The 25,880-nt window shown below is 40.4% G+C and overlaps 1 protein-coding gene across 9 annotated transcripts in view; it reads left to right on the forward strand.

Annotated features, from left to right (window-relative positions):
• Positions 1-25,880, forward strand: part of CDIN1 (CDAN1 interacting nuclease 1) — a 481,663-nt gene that overhangs the window by 339,030 nt on the left and 116,753 nt on the right. The window contains exons 12-13 of one of the 9 annotated variants that reach the window (XM_056546018.1): positions 19,065-19,097; positions 20,061-20,094. The exons of 7 other annotated variants lie outside the window; for them this stretch is intronic. In XM_056546018.1, coding sequence (XP_056401993.1) covers positions 19,065-19,074 — 10 coding nt within the window. In that variant the 3' untranslated portion in view covers positions 19,075-19,097; positions 20,061-20,094. Of the gene's footprint in view, positions 1-19,064; positions 19,098-20,060; positions 20,095-25,880 lie in introns of those variants that run through there. One more of the 9 variants, XM_056546017.1, reaches the window with a different exon arrangement.

Below are 25,880 nucleotides of genomic sequence, written 5' to 3' on the forward strand. Positions count from 1 at the left end.
ATTTGAATTTTTTGAAGGCTATTTTTTTTGTTGTTTATTGCTCTTTTAACCTCATTTGTCAGCCATGTAGGATTTAGTTTTAATCATTTATATTTGTTCCTCTTTGGTATATATTTAGCTGTATAGTTATTTAGAGTTGATTTAAAGATGTCCCATTTACCTTCTGTATCAGTATTTGAGAACACCTGGAGAAAATTCAAAAGGTGAAGGAGAAAATTCAAAATCTTCAAATTTTACACTTACATGTTCTTGTAGACCCCTATTTTGAATTTTTACAAAGGGTGAAAGGAGAAAAGGCCCCCCAAAACTTGTAACCCAATTTCTCTCGAGTAAGGAAATACCTCATATGTGAATGTAAAGTGCTCTGTGGGTGCACTAGAGGGCTTAGAAGGGAAGGAGCGACAATGGGATTTTGGAGAGTGAATTTTGCTGAAATGGTTTTTGGGGGGTATGTTGCATTTAGGAAGCCCTCATGGTGCCAGAACAGAAAAAACAAAACCACATGGCACACTATTTTGGAAACTACACCCCTCAAGAAATGTAACAAGGGGTACAGTGAGCCTTAACACCCCACAGGTGTTTGATGACTTTTCGTTAAAGTGGGAGGTGTAAATGGAAAAAAAAAATTCCACTAAAATGCAAGTTTTTACCCAAATTAAATTTTTTTACAAGGGGTAATAGGAGAAAATGCCCCCCAAATTTGTAACCTAATTTCTTATGAATATGGAAATACCCCATGTGTGGACATAAAGCACTCTGCAGGCGAACTACAATGCTCAGGAGTCACATTTGACTTTTGAAAAGCAGATTTTGCTGAAATGGCTTTTGGGGGGCATGTCGCATTTATGAAGCCCCTATGGTGCCAGAACAGCAAAAAAATAATCCCCACATGGCATACTATTTTGGAAACTACACACCTCAAGGCACGTAACAAGGGGTACAGTGAGTCTTAATACGCACAGATGCTTGACGAATTTTCACTAAATTTGGATGTGAAAATGAAAAATTTTATTTTTTTCACTAAGATGCCGATGTTACCCCAAAGTTTTCATTTTTATAAGGGGTAATAAGAGAACCCCCCCCCCCCAGAAAAAAAAATTGTAACCCCATTTCCTCTGAGTATGGAAATACCCCATGTGTGGAGGACGTCAAGTGCTCTGCTGGCGCACTACAATGCTTAGAAGAGAAGGAGCGCCATGGAGAGAGAATTTGGTTGGAATAAAAGTTGGGGGTCATGTGCGTTTACAAAGCCCCCATGGTGCCATAACAGTGGAATCCCCCACATGTGAACCCATTTTCAAAACCACACCCCTCACAGAATGTAATAAGGGGTGCAGTGAGTATTTACACCCCACTGGCGTTTGACAGATCGTTGGAACAGTGGGCTGTGCAAATGAAAATAAAAAATTTTCATTTTCACGGACCACTGTTCCAAAAATCTGTCAGACACCTGTGGGGTGTAAATACTCACTGTACTCCTTATTACATTCTGTGAGGGGTGTAGTTTCCAAAATGGGTTCACATGTGGGGGGAGTCCACTGTTCTGGCACCATGGGGGGCTTTATAACCGAACATGGCCTTCAATTCCAGCCAAATTTTCTCTCCAAAAGCCCAATGGCACTCCTTCTCTTCTGAGCATTGTAGGGTGCCCGTAGAGCACTTTACATACACATATGGGGTATTCCCTTACTCAGAAGAAATGGGGTTACAAATTTTGGGGGGCTTTTTTTTTTTTACTTTTACCCCTTGTGAAAATAAAAACTTTGGGGTAACACCAGCATTTTAGTAAAACATTTTTTTTTTTTCATTTTCATGTCCAACTTTATCAAAAATTTGTTACACCTGTTATGTGTTAAGGCTCACTATACCCCTTGTTACATTCCGTGAGGGGTGTAGTTTCCAATATGGGGGTCACATATGGGGTGTTTTTTTTTCCGTACTCAGGAGAAATTGCGTTACAAATTTTGTGGGTCTTGTTTTCCTTTTTCCTCTTGTGAAAATTAAAAGTATGGGGCAACACCAGAATGTAAGTGTAAAAAATTTAATTTTTTAACACTAACATGCTGGTGTAGACCCCAATATTTCATTTTCATAAGGGGTAAAAGGAGGAAAAGCCCCACAAAATTTGTAACACAATTTCTGCCGAGTAGGGAAATATCCCAAATGTGGCCCTAAACTGTTGCCGTGAAATACGACAGGGCTTCGAGGTGAGTGAGCGCAATGCGCATTTGAGGCCTTAATTAGGGATTTGCATAGGGGCAGACACGGATGCAAGTGTTACTCTTGCCTCCCCACCACAAATACCTTATGCCAGTGTTTCCCAAACAAGGTGCCTCCAGCTGTTGCAAAACTCCCAGCATGCCTGGACAGTTCATGGCCGTCCGGCAATGCCGGGAGTTGTTGTTTTGCAACAGCTGGAGGCTCTGTTTTGGAAACGCATTTTTATTGGGGGTGGGGGGGGGTAATTGTGTAAAGGTGTATATGTAGTGTTTTACTTTTTATTTTGTGTAGTGTAGTTAGTGTTATTAGGGTACATTCACACGGGCGTGGGTTTACAGTGAGTTTCCCGCTGGGAGTTTGAGTTGCGGTGGAAAATTTACCGCAGCTCAAACTTGCATTTGGAAACTCACTGTAAAGCCGCCCGTGTGAAGGAACCCTGTACATTCACATTGTGGGGGGGAAGTGGTTGTTTACGGGCGCAAACCTCCGACTCTTGCAAAACTACAACTCTAAACATGAACTGACAGACCATGCATGCTGGGAGTTGTAGTTGTGTGCCTCCAGCTGTTGCAAAACTACAACTCTCAGCATGCCCAGACAGCCATTTGCTGTCTGGGCATGCTGGGATTTGTAGTTTGCAAGATCTGGAGGACCACAGTTTGGAAATCACTGTGCCAGCATGCCCGGCAACAAGCGACTGGAGGCAAACTGGTGGGAAAGCACTGAATTAGGTAACAGACTAACTCAGTGTTTACCCACCAGTGTGCCTCCAGCTGTTGCAAAACTACAACTCCAAGCATGTATTGACAGCCGCTTGTTGCCGGGCATGCTGGTAGTTTTGCAAGATCTGGAGGGCCACAGTTTAGAGACCGCTGCACAGTGGTTTCCAAACTGTGGTCCTCCAGATCTTGCACAACTACAAATCCCAGCAGGCCCAGACAGCAAATGGCTGTCTGGACATGCTGGGAGTTGTAGTTTTGCAACAACTGGAGGCACACAACTCCAACTCCCAGCATGCCCAGACAGCGGTTTGCAGCCAGGCATGCTGGGAGTTGTAGTTTTGCAACATCTGGAGGATCACAGTTTGGCAACCACTACACAGTGGTCTCCAAACAGTGGTCCTCCAGATGTTGCAAAACTACTACTCCCAGCATGCCCAGACTGTCTGGACATGCTGGGAGTTGTAGTTTTGCAACTTGTCAGGGGGAGAGCACATTCCCCCATCATCTCCGCGCACCTGCCATCGCCGCCGGACCTCAGGATCTCCGTGCACCCGCCATCTGTAGTGAAGACACACACCTGCCGCTTCTGCACACCCGATCGCTGATCGGGTTAATCAAATGGGGTCCTGGGGTGTCAAACGGGAGTGGTCTCCCACCAGACAACCCGGGACTTTAGCTAATTAACCCAATCAGTGCCGTGGGAGCGCGCATTTATTGAACACCACCTTTATACGGCGTAATGCGCAAAGGTTTCGCGCCATCCTCCATATAAATGCGTCGTTCTGCGCGAAGGGGTTAAGCAGAACCTCTCACCTGCCGGAGACAACCGGAGGTGAAAAGTTCAGCCCGCGGGATGCAGCAGCAGCTGCAATTATGTGAACGCAAACCCACTTCAGCAGCCGACGTGTATACCCGTAGTTCTGCGTTAAGGGGTTAAACAGATTTGTAAATTACTTCAATTTAAATATCTTAATCCTTCCAGTACTTATCAGATGCTATTTGCTCCACAGGAAGTTCTTTTCTTTTTGAATTTCCTTTCTCTCTGATCACAGTGCTCTCTGCTGACACCTCTGTCCATGTCAGGAACTGTCTGGAGCAGGAGAGACTTGCTATGGGGATTTTCTCCTACACTGGACTGTTCCTAAAATGGACAGAGGTGTCAGCAGAGAGCACTGTGGTCAGACAGAAAGAAAATTCCTAAAGAAAAGAACTTCCTCTGTAGTATACAGCAGCTAAGTAATTTGCAAATCGTTTTTTTTTTTCCTTTTGGGAACCTGTTGATTTAAGGAAAAATGTTTTCCAGTGGAGTACCCCTTTACTAACCAGCATTGGGATACTGTGTGATCAGCTGAAAGGAAACCTAGCAAAATGGGGTTAGCCCAAACTATTATTATTATTATACACAGTAAAGCATTTACAAATCAGCCCCTTATTCAAATCAGATTTTTCATGCCATTTTTTCAGTACACCATACATTTTTGCATAGAGGTCATTTTCTTTGAGAAGATGACTTTTATATGCAAATGTGGGTAGTCTACTCCAGGAGGTTTCATTGTATATATAGAAATATATCTATTTTTGATTGTACTGTTGTGTTTACACTGTTATTGGTTAAGTTCTTGAAGTTTTCTTTAAATTTATAGTGTAAACAGTTGTGGAATAGTCCTTTTTCACTAGAAGCCATATGAAAAGTGCAAAGAGTTCTCTTCTGAGTTTGTAAGCAATAGGACACATTTCTCAGTTCAGTTATTGTCTTGACTGCCATGATGTGGTGACACCCTTGCACTCCCCATTCTTTCTCTGCTTTACAAGCTCTGTCATTCAGCAAGAGGCTGTCTGCCCTAGAAGCGCTTATACGGACCCTGAATGCTTGGTGCAGGCTTGTCTCTTCATGTTTTGTTATTGTGACCTGATGCCTAGTTAGTTCTTATCAGGACTAATACCATGTGAAGCACTAGCCTTCCACTCGTCACACAAACCTACATCAAGATCATCGCCGTCTGACGGAAATCGCTCAAGGCAGCACAGCGTTCCTCCACACAGCCAGAGATTTATCTTCCATAACTCCTTCCTTGCCACTTCCAACTAGGCTCACTAGTTCCAGCTCAACGCGTTGAGCAGTGATTTTCATGTCTCTTTCTCAGTCTGCATCAAACCACTATGTAAAAATTGTTGTTCAAGAAAATGGGGATTTAAAAAAAAAATTTAAAATCAGTATGGTTTTGCTAAACATCCTACATGGCTTCGAGATCTTTCTATTCTTTATACATTATTTATAGAGTTCACACAGTTGACAAGGGGTCATTTTTTTTTATAAACAATCGTGCATGTGATTCTTCAAAGGATTTTTTGTTTTTTCTATGAAATAAAAAAAATTTATTTCGTTTTTATAATTCTTTTTTTTTTTTTTATAAATGAACATGCAAGTGCGTGTGGTTTATATTTTTGCAACATTCTGACTCCTTTATAAAAAAATAACTTTAGTCCCTATATACACTGAAAAGTCACTTCTACCCATGTCAGGTTTTAATATAAAGCACAAAGAGGGAAATATTCTCATAACACTTAAGAAATAATTGTCATTTTGTAAAACGATTTTTGATTGGTGAGGTGCTAAGACCCCCATGAAGTGCTGGAACAAAGAGGCAGTAGTACTTGGATAAATGTTGTGTTCTTTCAATTGGGTTATCTCTCCTTTAGAGAGGCAGTGTTAGCTATGTACAAACTCATTGGCCTGGTTCACACAACAGAATTTGTGCGGAATGTCCGCACATGAAACATGTGCAGACATTCCACACATTTGCCCGATCCAGTGGGTGCTAGGACTGCTCAATAATGCTCCGTCTTATAGACAACAATGCATTTCCAAGCGAAATCTGCAAAAACAAATAGACATGTTTATTCTTTTTTGTGGATGCCAGAATCAGGAATTCTGCCGTGCTCACAGCAGAAATAATAAAAATAATTCCGCAGTTTGGAGCCATACATAGTAAATTGGGTACAGTGGATTGGGAGAGGTGGGTGAGTTGAGAAGAAAAAGGTAGGTCCCTCCATTAGATAGGTTGCTCCATTACATGGTTTTCCCCATTAGATAGGTGCCCCTTTGTATGTAGGTGTTCCCATATGTAATATGTAGCTGGCATCCCCAGTAGGTAGTTTCCCCAGTATGTAGTTTCCTCAAATAGGTGGTTTCTCTCTTGTAGGTATGACCCATTGTAGGGACTCCCCTCGATCTCCCGTACAAGGCCCCGACACTGCACAAGGAAAGGAGCCTCACTCCAGGGAAGAAGGAGCAGTTCACAGACCATCCTCTTTTCACCAGGAAGATCTGCCACTACAGGGAGAATGGAGCTTTGGGCTGGAACGGAGGGGTCCTGCAATGTCTTTAGTGTAGGCATTGAGAACAAGGAGGAGACACCGACTCCAGACTGTACTCCATGCCGCGGTCTCAGTGCTGAAGGTAGGTCGCAGATGTTGCTTGTCAGCAACATCTTTTAAAAGGCATCGGAGGGTAAGGGGAGGCACTGAAGTTTAAAGGAAGATGGAAGGGGACATTTAGAGGCAGGCTGAGGGCTTAAAAGGCAGGGAAGGAAGTAACAATAGTTAGGTATTAAATGTTTCTATGCCTCCCCCCCCCCCCATGACAGAGGCCACACCCCTAACAACCTATGAATAGATAATTTAAATAATTGACAACAATTTTCATTATTAATTTTTATTAATCATTGCAGCCCTACCTAGGACTTTCCTGTAGGCCCCCCCCCCCCTCCCACACCTTTAGGTAGGACCCCCTGTAGTTTTCCCTCTGTAAGTAGGACCTATCTGAAGATAGTTTGACACCCCCACGCCCCTCCCTAAGAGTTTCTCAGAAAAGTTTCTCCCCAATCTAGTACTAATAAAATTGCTTTTCTTTTGGTCTTGCATAGCCATGAGAAAGCATGCAAGTTAGCACCAGAAATCCATTGGTCTTATGGAGTACTGATGGCACATTTTAGATGCATTCTATTTTAATAAAGGGCTTATTTTGCATTTACCTCTTTCGCTCTGTTAGACCCAAAAGTCCAAGAAGTCAATTCAGGGCCAGCTCCACAAACAAACTCGAAACACGTTTTCTGAGCATTCCCTGGGATGCTCTTTTTATTTTATTTATTTGTTTTACACTATTTTCATGGATCCTCCATAAAGAAGCATTTTACTTCCAACGTTTGCTGACCTTTTGGATCAACGTGATTGTCTGTAGAGTGCGAGTTTGACCCCTTCGTATTTAGAACCGTTTAGGGTAGTTTGCTCCCTGTATTTAGAATGTTTAGGATCTTAAGGGAAACATGAGTGGACATTCCACAAATTTGCATGTTCTGCGGGCACTAGAACCGCTTGGAAATGCGCACCATAGTCAGCAATGCATTTCCCAGCTGAATCCACACAATTTTGCCTGGAATTTAGCCATGTGAACATACAATGTTTAGAAAATAGCAATGTTGCTAAGAGGTTCTACTGAAGATGAATAGTAAATACATAAGGGGAGCGGTTAGTGCTGCCCTAAAAAAATAAGAACATAAAGCTTAGCACACTAGGGCTTCATATATGACCTCCTTGTAAAATATAAACCACAAAGGAATTTGGAGTAATTCAAGATTAAAATGAACACTTTATTGTTTTTCATTAAAAACAAGGCATCAAAAATACATTGGGGAAAAGTAGACACAGGGGGGATTGGACAGAAAGGGCATCACTACCTGCCAACACAAGTGAACATGGACCATCAAGTGCAAAGGGGCAAAAATATGCAATGCATTGTTAATAAGCAAACATAAGTCTTGTAATACATACAAAGCAGCATAATATACCAACCTATAAAAATAAAAAGTACAAAGGTGCAGCAGGAGTGACGCCACCCCAATGTACGTTTCGGCGATATCCTTTGTCCTGGGGGTGGCGTCCTCTGAGTGCATGTGCTATTTATGTTAAGACATGGCCAATCAGAAACCAGGAAAATGATTTTGTAAACATTACACACCTGTGTTGCCGGGTTAAACCTATCTCCACATCAGCGCATAGCCCACGAGCCTCCAAACGCCACGTGTACTTCCGGGCGCCGCATCAGCTGTCACTTGATGAGTCACATGACGGGCATTGTAAGACGCGAGACCGGAAGAGTGTGGCGCCGGGTATCGGCACATGTGCACAGGGACAGAATCGGCACTTAGAAAATAAATACATTAAGATGTAGACAATTCATAATGTTTACAAAATAATAATGAAATATAATGAATAATGGCGTTGTGGGGAATATATAATCCATTGCATAGTGACCACAGACTATTTTAAGATAAACATAAGATTAAGGGACAAACGTGACCTCATAAATAATAAAGTGCATTAGCATTACATAGCAGCCATGATGGTACATGGAATAAATTGACATAAATAATTAAATAGTTACATAATATAAGTACAACACACTACAATACAAAATGTGAAAAAATATTATAATAAAAAACATAAAATATATAGTGGTATCAAATCATTTCATACATACCGTAATTACAGGGCAAAATTCATGAAATAAATAAATACAAATTATATATGGATATGTGACTGAAAATTAAAGGAAGTGGTGAATAAAAATACAAAAATAGACTAAATCGAAATATGATGTGTATATATTGTGTATATATGTGCAGAATTTTTCTGCATATATATACACCAACTGTGTGAATGAAAATATTGGTGAATAATTATAGGTGTTGATATGTGTCACAAATTGGAGTGGGGAAGGGAAAGGAGGGGGGGAGGGAGGGAGGAGGGAGGGGAAGAGAAGGGATAGGGGGGAGGAGAAAGGGAACATCACTTTTATTGATCCATGCATAGGGTCGTGAACATTGTAGGTTCTTCCTCCACTGACGCTGATGGAAAAAGACATATTGTTTATGGGTGATGAAAGACACAAAAAAACAAAACAATAAATTAATAGTGAGATATAAAAACATTTTTAGAGAACTAATGATCACAGAAACAGAGCAAAGGATAATGTTTTGTTCAGACCGCATGGCTGTATCATGTTCAACCTCCAAACCCATTCGCTTTCGCATTGTCCTAATCTTTTATGAATGTTGCCACTGCGTATCCCCAAATCAACGAGGTCAATCCTTTTGACGCTCAGCAAGGTGACATCACATTGGTGGTGGGACAAAAAATGTCTGGCAATTGGTTTAAGATCTTCTATGCATTCATGATATCTAGCAAGCCTGATATCACGTAAATGTTCTCAAACACGAATTTTCAAAGGTCATGCCAACATAGATCTTACTACATGGACAAGAAGCATAATAAATTACATTTCTCGTTGTACAGTCAATATTATGTCGAATATTGAACGTTTTTGTCCCAGCAGTGTTAGTGAAGGTGTCACTATATTTTGGCATGTGACGCATCGTCCACAAGGGTGGCAACCTTTTCTAGGACCTGAAGAGCCAAGTATATTCAGAGTAGAATCGGGAATGTACTCACTTTTTACGAGTAGATCACGTAGATTTTTGGATCTCCTGGCGGTCATTTTCAATTTGGAGGATACGTAGTGTCGTAGGATTGGATCTGTTCTCAGGATGGGTAAGTGTTTTTCAAGGCAGTTCAACATTTTCATCCTTTGCGACTTGTAATCAGTTACAAAACGGATTGAGTCATCTGGAACCTTTACCTTCTTTTCATGTAGGATGGTCTGTCGGGGTGTCTCTTTTGCACGTTGTAATGCTTTTTTTAGGCATCTGTGTCTGTATCCACGTTCGCGATCTTTGTTGCATTATCTTAGCCTGCTTCTCAAAATCTTCTTCAGATGAACAAATTCTCCGAATACGGAGGTACTGACCTATGGGGATGGCGTTGATCAAATGTTGCTGAAGAGCTGAGGAAACATAAAGATAAGAATTACTGGCAGTTTCTTTGAGAAACACATTGGTTTTAATGAAATTCCTCTCATATACCGTGCCCAAAAGAGAACACGGTCTATCTCGATGTCCCCATGATCTGAAAAGATCCTTTTCCCACAGCCCCAAGAACAGGTTTGCATATGAGGGCGCACAAGCCGCCCCCATAGCAGTGCCTGGAGCTGCAGGTAGAGGGATCCATTGAATGTGAAAAAATTATGAGTTAACACAAATTCCAAGATTTCTAGTAAAAAAAAAAGTGTGTTGCACTTATATTATGTAACTATTTAATTATTTTATGTCAATTTATTCCACATACCAACATGGCTGCTATGTATTGCTAATGCACTGGGCACTTTATTATTTATGAGGTCACTTTTTTCCCCTGTTTGTCCCTTTATCTTATGTTTATCTTAAAATATTGTTCATTATATTTCATTATTATTTTGTAAACATTATGAATTGTGTAGATCTTAATGTATGTAGAGCCACGCTCTTCCGGGCTTGCGTCTTACACTGTCCGTCATGTGACTCATCATGTGACTGAGTCAGCTGATGGGGCGCCCGGAAGAACGCACAGCGTTTGGAGGCTTGTGCGCTATGTGGAGGCTTGTGCGCTATGTGCCGACGTGGTTTAACCCGGCAATACACAGATGTGTAATGTTTACAAAATCTTTTCCCTTGTTTCTGATTTGCGATGTCTTAACATAAATAGCACCTGCACTCAGAGGACGCCACCACCAGGATGAAGGCTATCGTCACTCCTGCTGCACCTTTGCACTTACTATTTTTATAGGTTGGTATATTATGCTGCTTTGTATGTATTACAAGACTTATGTTTGCTTATTAACAATGCATTGCATATTTTTGCCCCTTTGCACTTGATGGTCCATGTTCACTTGTGTTGGCAGATAGTTATGCCCTTTCTGTCCTATCCCCCCTGTGTCTACTTTTTCCCCATGTATTTTTGTTGCCTTGTTTTTTTATGAAAAACAATAAAGTGTTCATTTTTATCTTGAATGAATCCAAATTCCTTTGTGGTTTATGCCGTGGGAACATAGCCTAAGCCTTCAGTTGTATTCTCTATAATATTGTGGCATGTAAGCAGTTTGCATTATAACTTAAGATCATGGATTTCTGCTGTAGTAACTTCCTTAGAAATAAAATCACGGAACAAGAATTTTTGATTTTTTTTGAATTGTTTTGTAATTTACTAGCATATAAAGGCTCATTTCAGCTGAGCCTTCCAGAAATTTGGTAGCTTTGCCTTTCATCTGATACCACAGCTATTATATTATATTTGTATCTGTTTAAAGCACTTCTCAGATACAATTAAAGTATCACTGGCATTAGATTACACAGGTTATTACTGGCTCCTATTTCATCTGTTTCAGAAAGTTGAAAGGCTAATTGACCTCACTGAAGTCTGAACCTATGACCTTGAGGTCACAGAGACCTTTTCTGTATGTTGCTTTATAGATGCATTCTATATGTCTTTATTGCATTGTGACTTTTAGTACTTTAATACTTTTAGTACACCTAAAGGTATTTGCTAAAGTTGCTTATTCTTTCTGGAAATTGAACATCTTTTCTTTTGTACTTTTCTGTCTGCAATCCTACGCTATGATTATCCAAATTGTGCAAAAAGAGTTTATTGACTTTTATTGTCATTGCATAACTCTCACAGACAGCATGTATTCATACATACAAATACAATAAAATCAATGTCTAGTTTTATTAAAATGCTACTCTGAACACTGTATATAGATGATTTTGTGGTGTATTGAAAGCCACTACCTCCAAGTTTTAGAAACTTAACTATAACACAACTACTACTAAGACAACACTAACTTCTATGTAGGTTTGCAAGTTGTGAAGCACTGCATACCATGGACAGTATCACCCTTCTAGCTCCACTTGTTCTACACACCCATTCTACTCTCTGTTTTCCCTTATCATGCCATAGGTTAGTAGCTTCCTCTACATTCACACATATAACTGTCAATCACTGTCTAGGACTTTCCATGTGACTACTTTGCTCAGAATGAGCAGATATTTACATGACAAAATGGCAAGTTATCATGGAATTTTCTTTACAAAACAAACCTTATAGTGAAACTTCTTTCGAGGCTACCACCCAAAATTGCAAAAACAATTCATCTAAAAGTGGGCAGTTTTCTTAAAGAATGCATAATAAATGTGGAACTAAAAATATGTTACAGAAAATCTGGTGGTTAAGGTGTTGGTCTTGATAGAGGATAAAAAATTCTGAGATTCTAGGTGCTGATCCGACGGATTCAAAGATAAGGACAAACGGTTAATGTCCTAAAATCAGGTTTTATTTGCATTGCACTCTCCACAGCAACACGTTTCTATTCTGTAACGGACCGTTCGTCAGGCTAGATGCATCTAGCTTGATGAAGGGTATATGACTGACCAGAAACGTGTTGCTGTAGTGCAAATAAAACCTGATTTTAGGACATTAACTGTGTGTCCTTATCATCTTTGAATTTGTCGGATCAGTGCCTAGAATCTCAGAATTTTTAATCCTCTATTAGTGTTGTTTTTCCGGATTAGCATTGCCAAACTCCGGTTGAGCCACGGCTGCAGATCCAAAGCTGTCAATACCATTATTAGATGTCTTATGAGGTGTTGTGCTCTTAGCGCAACCCTACTTGGTGAGTGCAATTCCACCTATCCTATGCACTGTGAATTTGACATATTTCACTAGGGGCATGTATCCCTTTTTTTTCTTCCTTTCTTTATTTTTCAAGGTGTTGGTCTAGGATGTAGGAAAGTTAAACAAAAGCCCAAGTTCATGTTGGGGGGAAAATTGTTGGGGGGGAAATTCTGTTCTGTTCTTCATAGCTGGTAATCATGCTGGCAATGACTGGTAATGAGAAGAGCAGTCATTCTGGACTTTAGTATCATGGTAGAACTATAATATATTTTCTCTCCTGGGTAACCCTTCACTCAAAGAAATTGGTAGTTTGGGACAGTAAACCGTTTTTACATTTTCAATTTTGGCAAATATTGTATGCTTAACCTGTTCAGGACGCCGGGCGTATGCATAAGCCCTGCATCCCGAGTCCTTAAGGATGTGGGGCATATGCATACGCCCGTGGGAATTCCGATCCCTGCCGCTAGCCGGTTGGGGACCGGACCGGAATGCCTGCTGAAATCATTCAGCAGGCACCCTGGCACATTGCCCAGGGGGGGTCCTGAGACCCCCCCCCCCCATGACGGCGATCGATGAAAATCGCATGCCAATTCAGACATGCGATTTTCTGCTATGCCGGGCTGATCGGGTCTCTGGTGACCCGATCACCCGGAAAATAGCGATGATCGGAGCTGTCAGGGACAGCCCCGATCATCTTGAGGATTAGAAGTAAGGTCGCAGAGCTGCGATCTCCTCCTATCCCCTGCCATTGGTCAGAACTGATTCTGACCAATGGCAGAGCAGGACAGTGGGTTGCCATGGCAACCCCCGTTCTGCCCACCCCTGGATGTCGAGGGAATCGTGGGAAGATATGTAGGCCGGTACCTGCAGGAGAAGATGCCTGGAGATCCCCGATCGTCGCTGGAAACTGCTGGATCCTGGGTCAGGTAGGGAAACTACAGTGGGGGGCGGGGAATTGAAAGTAAAGTGATCTTTACTGTGGCAGCCACTAAGAAGGCCAAACTGCAACTCCCAGCATGCAACATCTGGAGGGTCACAGTTTGGAGACCACTGTTACAGTGGCGCCCAAACGGTAGCCTTCCAGATGTTGCCAAACTACAACTCTCAGCATGCCTGGACTGCCCAGGCATGCTGGGAGTTGTAGCTCTGTAACATCTGTCCCTTCAGATTTAGCAATTTTCCTTACAAGTAGAGAGCTTCAAAGTTCGAAAAATGCAAAATTTTCAAAATTTTCATGAAATTTTGGGATTTTTCATCAAAAAAGGATGCAAGTAACGCCGAAAATTTACCACCAAAATAAAGTAGAATATGTCACGAAAAAACAATCTCAGAATCAGAGTATTCGATAAAAGCGTTTTCACGTTATTAATTTGTAAAGCGACGGTGGTCAGAATTGCGAAAAAGGGCTCAGTCCTTAACCTGATAATGACCATGGACGTCTACGCTCGTCCAGTGGTCGTTACCGGGGCATGACGCGGGCTCCCGACTCGAGCCCGCATCATAACGGCCGGCCCTCAGTTGATTCTTGTAGCTGGGGGCCGGCGTTAAAAGCCGACATGCGGCGATGGCCGCGGAAGGCTATTAACCCTTTAGATCGCCGCTGTCAAAGTTGACAGCGGCGTCTAAAGGTGCCTGTATCCCGTCCCTGGTGGTCCAGTGGGGTGGATCGCCCCCCTGCAGCGCGATCGCGGGGGGGGGGGAGTGCGATCCACTACTGAGGTAGCCCGAGGGCTTACCTCTCCTGCTGCGGCGGCTCGGAGGCTCTGAATGATACAGCCTGGCAGTTTTATGAAACCAAAATGATCTGTATGAGGAATCTAATGATTCCTCCTAAAAGTCCCCAAAGGGGACTAAAGGTGTAAAAAAAAAAAAAAGTTTTAAAAAAGTTTAAAAACACACACATTAACCCCTTCCTTATTAAAAGTTTAAATCACCCCCCTTTTCCCAAATTCCATATTAAAAATATGTAACCATAATAAAAATACACATATGTGGTATCGCCGCATGCGTAAATGTCAGAATTATAAAAATATATCATTAATTAAACCGCACGGTCAATGGCGTACACGCAAAAAAATTCAAAGTCCAAAATAGCGTATTTTTGGTCACTTTTCATACCATAAAAAAAAGGAATAAAAAGCGATCAAGAAGTCCGATCAAAATAAAAATGGTACCGATTAAAACTTCAGATCACCGCACAAAAAATTAGCCCTCAAACCACCCTGAACAAAGAAAAATAAAAAAGTTATAGGGGTCAGAAGTGGACAATTTTAAATGTATAAATTTTCGTACATGTAGTTATGATTTTTTCCAGAAGTACGACGAAATCAAACCTATACAAGTAGGGTATCATTTTAATCATATGGACCCCTAGAATAAAGATAAAGTGTCATTTTTACCGAAAAATGTACAGCGTAGAAACAGAAGCCCCCAAAATTTAGAAAATTGTGTTTTTTCTTCAATTTTGTCGCACAATGATTTTTTTTTTCCGTTTTGCCGTAAATTTTTGTGTAAAATGACTGATGTCATTACAGAGTAGAATTGGTGGCGCAAAAAATAATCCCTCATATGGATTTTTAGGTGCAAAATTGAAAGGGTTATGATTTTTAAAAGGTAAGGAGGAAAAAACGAAAGTGTAAAAACAGAAAAATGCTTGGTCCTTAAGCGGTTAAGGGGAAAAAGGGCTGCGTCCTTAAGGGGTTAACTACTTAGTCTGTCATAATAGGAAGTGTCTATTAGCAGGTTGAATTATTATTCATTCTTGTTGTAAAAGAGATGTAGAAATGCTGGAGAACCTATTACCAGGTTGCAAGAAAAACTAGGGTACAAGTGAGTACACAGAATAACGGGCAAAACTAGAAATTGCTGGGGCACATGTGAAAATTTTGAATAATGCTTCTGTCAGGCATTAACCATGTAAAACGTAAGTTGTAAGCACACTTGCAGGCCAAGTTGCAGTTAACGGAAAAAAAAAAAACTCTGCATAAACTTCCAGCATAATCTGCTAAATGAAAATAGTAGATAATGCAGTACTGGGTTTAGAAAGCATCAAACTATTTAGTTTAGATACCTAAATTCCGTCCCCAGTCCACTGAATTAATTCAGATCCTAGATTTATAAATGAGTTCACACCTGAGACTGCTCCATCAATTTAGACCCCAGAGCAGAACTCTAAATTAATTTCAATTTTAGACCAAGCCCTAAACTAATTAAATTCTTATATCCCACTAGATCTAAGCAAAGACCATTTAATATTTATTGGTATTAACTGGTTCTTTGTTACATTCTCTTTACTAAGACTCCATTGTGTCATTTTTTGGGTCAATCTGTCTATGATAGAAAACTAGGATGGCACCAACTGAAATGGCATAAGACCCCTACACAAATTTCTATTCTACTTTTATCTTTAGCGTTTTCTCTATGAACAACCTATTTCAGGCATTTAAATGCCTCTCCGCTCCAAGGTCCAAACACCAGCTATGTGTGGACAGTGTATGAGACGTTACACAATGTCCTTGTAGTAACCATGGCTCATGACATCCTGACGTCAACAACTTGTGTGCCAGGCCGTAATGGGGCAGTTGCACCTGTGGGCCCCTCGGACTAAAGAGTCAGTTTCAACTGCAATGGCAGTATTAACAAACACATATTACTTTAGCAAATACAGTTTTATAAAATTCATACAGTGTTGGAGTAAGGGCAAGGCTGCAAAGTGATGTAAAAAAAACTCATTTTTTGGACTTACCACGAGTCATCTTTAATACTATTTCCTATTTCCTTTTTTATTGTTATTATCAAAAATACCTTATTTACTTAGAAAGAGCAACCAATACCTTGTAGCACAGTGGGCAAGCCTTTCAATAGTCATAAGCTCCCCACTGTCAAACTAAAGACTGCTGAATGGTTGGAATTTACGGGCTGCGTCCTCTAGGGGGTTAAAGGAAGCATTAACTGTAAGAATATAAACATTTTTATTAATGCAATTCTCTAATAATGTGGGAGATTTATCAAAAGCTCTTTAGAAAAAAAGGGGATTAGTTACCCATAGCAACCAATAGGATTGTTTTATTAAATTTTCAGCATCTTTTTTAAATGAAAGAAGCGATCTGATTGGTTACTAGGGCAACTGGTCAACTTTTTCTCTTCACGTGTTTTGATAAATCATCCCCAATGTTTCCAAATAGAGACTTTAAAATTAAAACTTTTATATAAGATTACATATAGTATCTTCTGCATTATATATTTTACTTCAGGATTGAAGGGGGCACCAACCCTTTGGCTCAATAGCGGTGTAAGAAAATCCACCTTGATGTGTATTTCCATTAGCAATTAGCAGAATGTTGAATGCAGTGGAGTTTAAAGAGGTACTCTGCCCCTAGACAGCTTATTTCCTATTCAAAGAATAGGAGATAAGATATCTGATCGTGGGGGTCTGTCCGTTCATGTCTATGGGAGGGGGGCAGGATGGCCGTCACTCCCCCTCCCAAAGACATGAATGGAGGGAGCGTGGCATGATGTAAAGCATTTACAAAGCTGCTGGTGTTTTGTGTTTATCCTTTAAGCTATTTAGTAAAAATATATTTTTTAGATCAAACTGAAAATTGTTGTCATCTCCTTAAAAAGGTTTGTGTTTGCAGTGTCAAATGACTACCAGACTCCCGTCCAGACTCCTCTGACAAAATATCTACTGTTGAGAATTCTTCTCTGAGCTTTTTCCAAACTCTGCTAGTGGCACCATGCATTGCTGGCTCCAGACAAGGAATACAGCTGGAGCAAGACAATGAGAGCAGCGAGGCAGGCGCTGTCCTGACTTAATCAGCTGCAGAATTTGTAAACTGCACGTGTCATAGCTGGAAATGTTAGCCCTTTAGTAGAAGCTTGAAAAGGTTAGATCTGATAAAAGCCGTCAGCAGTGGAGGAAAGTGATTTATGAGGATGTAATGACACAAAATGCCTCATTTATCACTCCTATGCAGATAGGTTAACGTCTTCATGTCATTCTTTTAAAAACTGGCCTGCTTAGAATTGTCAAAATAGGTGCTTAATTACCCACCCCGCCTTTCATTCGGAATTACTTTGGTTCAATTTTGGTCATTTTTCCTCAGATTAATTTCCAAAATTTCATATGGTTTTACTTAGACATTCATATTTCAGATTTTTGCCGTTGTGTATTACTAGTCCGTTTGAAGTTTTATAAGCTTAAGCTGTTAAGGAGGGGGCACTGAGTCTGCCATAGTTAAGTCCATGCCTGAGTTTATATTTTGCTACAAGATAAATGGGGTGTCGAAATAGGAATCGTTTTGTAGTCAGGTATTTTGTATTTTTTTTTCCCCTTTCCTGATAGAATATAATTTTCTCCTAGTTGGCACCATTTTTTTTCTATTTGAGCGGAGTCCAATGATTGTCCTTTATTTCATGTGAATGAAAATTACAAAATCATGAAAAAGTATATTTTGCTCTGTGTGTTCTGTCAAGTGAAACAAGCGTAATCCCCTTGCTGGAAACGTCTTTGTTTAAAAGTTATTTGTCGTAATTGCATTTTCATGTCAGTCGTGGCTGTTCGAATCCCATGAGCTAGTTATCTATGATGCCTTAAATTGTTGGCGCCTAGCTATTTCCTTAAAAATTTTCTGAGCTTTTTACTGATTCACCTTTTTCTTCACTTCTTCAAGAGTGAAGTCAACTTTGCTTTTGGCTCCATAAATTGCTTGTAAGCCAAATACATTCCAGTAACTTTTGGGAGAGTTGGGTTCTATTTTTGTACATTACATTGTGGCAGAGCTGAGCTTGTCACCTGGTACAATGATTACTGTAGATAGCTGCAGGTAAATATCCTAAATTGTCTTTAGTCTGTAGATTATAAACAATAGAGTGCAGAATAGAAGCAGTTAAATGAAAGATTCAGTTCTGCTACCTCTGCACTGTACATATGTATGTTTACTTAGCATGTTATGCAGATTACAGTCTTATACAGTATACAGCTCAAACTTTGTTATATGAAACAATTATAAAACATCTAATAATTCTTATTGATCCATGCTGTACCTCTGCATCACTATGATGGAGATTTGTCAAGACTAAGGAAAAGTTGACCAGTTGCCCATAGCAACCAATCAGATTCCTTCTTTTATTTTTCATAGGCCCTTTCAAATATGAAAGTAGTGATCTGATTGGTTGCTATGGGCAACTGGTCGACTTTTCCTCTACAACTGTTTTGATGAATCTCTCTATATTGAGCCATATATAGGTCTTGTAATGGATTTTGTGTAGATGGGAAAGAAAAAAAAACATTGTAGTATGCTCGGAGGCCATATTATGGCATCACACAACACCATACCCAAGTACACTGTAGCACCGATGTGAATATGTGATGCTTTTCACATGAGATAAATGTGAAATTTTGTGATTGTGAGAGCCCATAGAAATCCAAGGATAGTGGTAATAACAAAGATGCAACTGTAGGTCATCAATATTGCATCCTTATTTTAAAAAAAAGACTGTCTTATGTGTTTTCCATAGGTCCCTGTAAGACACTCCTGATTCATAGTACAGGTAAACTCCGAATGTTGCTGCCCGAACAATGTGCTTTTCAGAAAATGAGATTAAAATATTTTTTGTAGTCACATTATACCTTTTTGGGATCAGTTTTTATTTGCACCCTAAACAACAGAAGATGTCTTTTTGAACTTCCTAGTCGAAAGATTTTCATATTATATTTTAAATATGGTAATGACCAAATTCCTGCCAATCTCTCTCTTCCTGGCTAAGACTGTAGGCACTGGATCGGCAGGGGTGTTAATAGTGAGTTGGTGTTTTGGACATTAAAACTAAAAATCTGCTTTACTCTTGGTGTTAAAACTATAATTTCCTTAACTGAAGAAATTTTAAACTTTCTCAGCTGAACTTTTTAATTTTTTTTTTAGATTTGTCTAGCATTTTTGAGATATTGTAAGCCAGAATTTATACAGAAATTCTTTGACACAACAAAAGCCAGAGAAAAGTCAAGTTTTGTTCCACTAAAAAAGCTTCTGCCATTTGATCCTCCTGCATACCTGAAGCAGCACTGAACAGCGCAGTATTGAGGCTTAATTACAGGGTTGGGAAGAGGAGAAAGCTGCACTGTCTCCTACCATGCGATCTCTCAATTGTTCTGTGCCGAATAAAAAGAGCATTCAGGCATGCGGGAGTATAACTGTCAGAAATCTTCGGCACCCGGCTCTTTGTGAGGCTTTTAAAGACCTTTCAGGGAATTACATTTAATTAACACAAAAATAAGTGGGAGAATGAAAGAACCCTTGTTTCAGGGAAATGTAAAGTGTTATAAAATTTCATAATGTTAATACATTAGTAATGTAACCAGAATAGGCGACAGCGGAGAAGTGATGATGTTTGACTCACATGGTACTTATTAGAGAAATATTTGTCTTCCTTTTTACTTTTTTATGAAGGGTAACTTAATGTCTCTAATGCTTCGCCTTTTTATCCCTGTCTTCATTGTGGAAATTACAAATTGAGCTTGTGACATAATGGATCATCCTTCTTTGCCTGAAAGTGCTGCGTGGACTCCTCTCTGCTCGCTTCAAAGAAATACTGGATTTTACTCTTGGAGAATAGATCTTCTCTTTCATGATCGCAACCCAGACTTTACCTCGCGCAGGGTCATTTATCCTCAAGTTCATTTTTCTGGCATCAGTTCCCAGAACTGTTTGCATGAAACTTCTGCTCATCACACAAAGATCATAACCTAGATTTCGCCAGATCTGAATAATATTTCAATTCATTTGCAGCTGTAGCTTTTACAGTGGCATCACCAATTGTGTTAATGTGTGGGTCCCTACGCTTTGTAAATTTCTACTGACAGTTCCAGACATTACGGTTCCAGTATTCAGTAAATTTGCAATAAACGTTAATATACATTTTTTCTTTAAAACAAAATATCCTGCAGCTTTTATAATGGTTGCTGCTGAGCTTTTACTAACGGGTAGATCTAGCTACTTTATTTAATCAACATATTAGCTGGGAAGTATCTGTGTAACAAGGCAGACTTCTAATTCAGGAGTGTGGGAAGTCTGAGTGACAGTCCACATTGACACCCAACAACAGAAGGAACAGCTTCATGCTTAGCAACCTTTTACTGATCCAAAGTTTCCATAGATAATAAATCCTAGTACAAAATAAAGTTAACTAATATTATTATTGTTGATATTCCATATAAAAAAAAACACCAAAGAGGAGATTTATCAAAACCTGTCCAGAGGAAAAGTTGCTAAGTTGCCCAAAGCAACCAATCAGATTGCTTATTTTATTTTATTTTTTAAATGAAAGAAGTGATATGATTGGTTACCATGGTCAATTCAGCAACTTTTCCTCTAGACAGGTTTTGATAAATCTCCCCCCATATATTTATGTAGACATCAGAGAGGGGAAAAAAAAACAAAGATGGTGGGTCTCCCAGATATAAAAATGTCATATACTAACTACTTTACCCCTAGAGGAGGCAAATAGATGCCCTGGCTGTCTGGTACTTAGCGCCCCTGAATGTACATTTATATGTGTACGATATATTGGTGTGTACCCCATTAGCAATTATGCTGATGCATACGATTACCCCTTTAGGTACTGATCATAGCACCATTGTGAGACTCATCGGCCCACCCGCAGAGCGAATGCAGGGGTCTTTTAGGTCAAGATTATGGCCAGAGCTCCCTTTACCTGCTCGGTAACTGCTCTGTGACACTCTGCTGCCATCCAGTTGTATGATCTGCCTTCTGACATACTGTAGAAGTGGATCGCCAATATCACTGTTCAGTGCTATGCCCTTGCATAGCACTGTACAGTAATAGCAATCCAAATATTGGCCTTTGTGGCCATAAAAAATTTAGAAAAAAAGTAGTAAAAAGTTTTTTAAAAATATGAATAAGCCCTTCTCCCAATAAAAAAAATCATCCCTTTTACCCATATTCCTGTATTGCTTTTTCCCATTTGGCAAATAAAAAAATTGAAAATAAATAAGTATATTTAAGTATCGTCGCGTGTGGTAATGTCTGAATTAATAAAATATAGTGTAAACAGTGTAAAAAAACGAAAAATTACTATTTTTATCACATCCCCCCAAAAAAAAAAAATTGAGCAAAAAAAAATTCACACATGCGCAAAAGTGGTGTAAAAAAAAATTACAGTGCACAGCCCTAAAAATAAAAAATTATTTATGGAGGGTCACAATAGGGAAATTTTAAATATAGTTATTTTGTTAAAAAAATTGAATTTATTTTAAAGTAGTACAATAATAGAAAAGCATGTAAACCCCCGAAAAGTATCGAAACCCCCCAAAAGTGGCAAGATTGCGTGTTTTTAAAAAAATTTCCTATCACAAATAATATTTTTTTTTGTTCTGCTGTACATTTTATGGTAAATTAAAAGTGTCATTGCACAGTACCATTGGTCACCAAAAAATAAGCCCTTATTTGAGTCTGTGAATGGAAAAAAAAAGTTATGGCTCTTGAAAGGCGCGGTGAAAAAAATTTCTGTCCTCAAGGCCAAAATGAGCTGTGTCCTTAAAGGGTTAATCAAATGATGATAAAGTGCTGAGTGAAAAACACATATTTGAGACAAACATTTAGCGAAATGCTCGAACAGAAGCAAAGTGCATTTTAGGAAACCAAGAAAGATAATGAAGGCCCCATATTAAGTAAATATTCATATAATTGAGAGTGCACAGAGCACAACAAGAGTATATATATATATATATATATATATATATATATATATATATATGTGTATATATATATGTAAGATAGGCACCTAATTATATGAGACCAATAATAATAACTAGTTTATTACTGTCTGGCATGTTTGATCAAACTATGCATAGATCAATAGATCTAGCAAATATAACAAACTTTGTAATATAATGCCTCTTTATCTTGTTAATAAACGTTTTCCCTTAACCACCACCTCCTGCTCCTCAAATCTTCTCTGAAAATCAACTCAGCTTTGTCCTGTGTCTCCAAGACAAGCGATAAAAATCAATATAGGGGAAGGTGGGAGAACTGCACATTAGAGATAGAACCTGCAGAGCTGAAATCTCCAGAAAAATACTATATACAAGTTATTTTATGGCCAGAAATAGTGTTGTTTCTCATGTACACACAAAGAGCAGCTTATTGTGAAAAGTGACTTGAAATGACAGATATACTTTAACAACTTAACGACCATGGACATGTATACACGTCTAGGCAGAATGCATGTTCCTGCACCAGGACAAGTATACACGTCCATGGCTCTCGTGGGTGCTGCCCAGTGCACCCACGAGATCGCGGCAGGGACTCGGCTGTAACACACAGCTGGAACCCTGCCGCACTGCCAGGACCGAAGTAAACTTCCTTTCCGGCAGTTTAACCCTTACAGCCGTTGTCAGAAGTGACCGCGGACTGTAATTGTTTTTAAAGAGGGAGGGAGCTCCCTCTGTCTTCCCTGCAGCACCCTACAGCATGATCGCGGGGTGCTGTATGTGATCCCCGGTGGGTGGGACCCTGCCGCACTGCCGGGACCGAAGAAAACTTCAGGTCCCGGCAGTATAACCCTTACTGTAAGGAGTTTTGACAGAGGGAGGGGGCTCCCTCTGTTTCTCTCCTGTAGCACCCCACAACGATCGCAGGTTACTGCATGTTACCTGGGCAGCCGGGGGTCTTTACAAGGACCCCCAGGTCTGCCCCGGTTACTGCCTGTCAGGACGTGCCAGAGGCATGTCCTGATATGCTGCCTGCCCGTGTAAAACTAGCAGGCAGCATATAACTGCAAAAATAAAAAATTAAAAGTGTAAAAAAAATTATATAAAATAAATAAAAGTGTAAAAAAAACTAAAAAGTGAAAATACATTTATTAAATAAATATAATGAAAAATCTAAATGCATAATGTGTATGATCTCACGGTGCCTGCCAGCAGTCACAATAATGAGCTCCCTGCTGCAGCTGGGTAGTTTTGTGTGTCTTGTTGCGGCGGATTTCCCGCCGGCAGTCATGAGCGGACACACTGAGTTACCCAGCCGCAGCAGTGATCTCGCCCTTGTGACTGCTGGGGGCATCCATGGTGTGAAATATGCTGCGGATGCGCTCTATGTGAACCTACACTGCATCCCGTTCATACCGGGTTTCAGCAGTATGTTAGAGGTATCAGTCAGCATCATGTCAAAAAAAGTGATGCTGACGTATACTGTAGCAGCTCCATTCATTTCCTAATGAGACTGCTACAGTATACATTGGCATCCCTTTTTTGACATGCCGACAGACACCTATACTGCAGAAATGCTGTATGAATGGGGACTATCACCCAACACACACCCCCCCCCCCCCCTCCAACAAAATAAACCAGTTTTTTCAAGATTTTTTATTTTTTCTTTACGCCCTGTGATGAATATATCGGCCATGAGTGGGTGCTTATTCCCACAACATGACTGATATATTCTTCATGAACTTTAAATAGGCTCTGTCAGATATAAAAACTTTTGATATGTTGTAAAGCATGCAAAACCAATATGTTTTGCAATTGCTTTCATTAGAAATTTCAGTATTTCATACTGAAAAAGCCAGTCAAAGAACTGCCCCCCTGCCTTCTGGAATGCATTCAGTCCTGCTATGTACACTGCTTCATCCTGGACATTGGAGGGGAAGGGACTGTACACACTGCAGACTCATGTGAAGAGAAGGGGAGGGGGAGGGGCAGGAAGACTGCTGCCGGGCTCTCACTGATGTCTGCTGTGTGAGAGAGGCAGAAACACATTGCATTGCAGACGAAAAAGTAAGTGTCCCTGCATGTATGTATGTGTGTGTGGATGTATGTGTGTATATCAGTGTGTCTATCTAATGTGTATGTGTAAGAATATATGAAGCCAGTGCGTGTGTGTAATAAAGGGGGAATACAATCATATGCCTCCAGCTGTTGCAAAACTAAAACTCCCTGCATGCCTGCACAGCCAAATGATGTGTGGGCATGCTGGGAGCTGTAGTTTTGCAACAGCTGGAGGCATAACAGTTTTGTTTTTTTGAGTGATCTTACGGGTACGCTTTAACTGTCACAGACAGCCACACATCACTGCAGTCAGAGTGGTCCTTGGTCCAGCCAATACACTTGTAGGGGTGCGGTATTGTTCTGACAGCTCCGATCCTTTGCAGGCATGGGGTGGGGTCTATAATTCATATAATGATGTCCTGAAAGCCAAAGGGGGCTCCTCTGCTTCTTGGTCCTACCAGGGGGTCAGACAACCAGATATGGCCTAAGTAGGGGTACTGCCCAGCCCAGGACGAACAGCGTGATAAAATATGCATCGCATTTCCTCCATTTCAAAAGCGACTTACCAAAATGATGTCCCACAAATAAAGAATTTGTGGGGAAAAAAGCTAATTGCTATTTTTTTCCACTAACTTTGAAATAATTCTAGCCACACAATAAGGGCTCAACGTACTCACTTTTGCCCTAGGTGAATACTTTAGGGGCTTGTTTTCGAAAATCGGGTCACTTCTGGGGGTGCAGTATTGTTCTGACAATTCCAGCCACACAAAAAGGGCTCAAAATGGGGTCACTTGTGGGGGTTCTGTATGTTTCTGGCAGCTAAAACCCTTTGCAGGCATGAAGTGTGGCCTAAAATCCATTTGGCCTGAAATGATGACCTGAAAGCCAAATGGCGCTCCTCTCTGGCTCCTCTTCTGGGTCCTATCATGCAGCCAAATGAATTTCAAGAGGGAGAAGAAAAAGAGACAGGGGGCACTCCCTTATTACGTATATCAATCTCGGTGTGAACCCTCCACCACACCTCGGTGATATACTGACCTTGTGGGGTATGCGTAATAGCAGTCCGCAGGTGGGTATGTAGGTAGGGGTGTTTGGGTTACAAACGTGTGGGGCTGCTGCACTCCTTACCGTCAATGGCCTCCCTCAGGGGGTCCAGTATATAATATGGACAATGGTATGAAAAAATGACGGTATTCAGAGGAGGCGCTGCTCTTTTTGGAGGACGGTAAATGACCACAGGCCGGCACAGGACAAAGCAAATTTTTATTCAATAGTTTCGGACAACGCGTTTCGGCATTAAGCCTTCCTCTGGTCCATAACAAGGATACTATAAAAACAGTATTAAAAATATGTATATATATCTATAGATATATATCTTAGAGATAAGCGAACTTACAGTAAATTCGATTTGTCATGAACTTCTCGGCTCCGCAGTTGATGACTTTTCCTGCATAAATTAGTTCAGCTTTCAGGTGCTCCCGTGGGCTGGAAAAGGTGGATACAGTCCTAGGAGACTCTTTCCTAGGACTGTATCCACCTTTTCCAGC

Source organism: Hyla sarda, chromosome 11, assembly GCF_029499605.1.
Source record: "Hyla sarda isolate aHylSar1 chromosome 11, aHylSar1.hap1, whole genome shotgun sequence".
Taxonomy (NCBI): Eukaryota; Metazoa; Chordata; class Amphibia; order Anura; family Hylidae; genus Hyla; species Hyla sarda.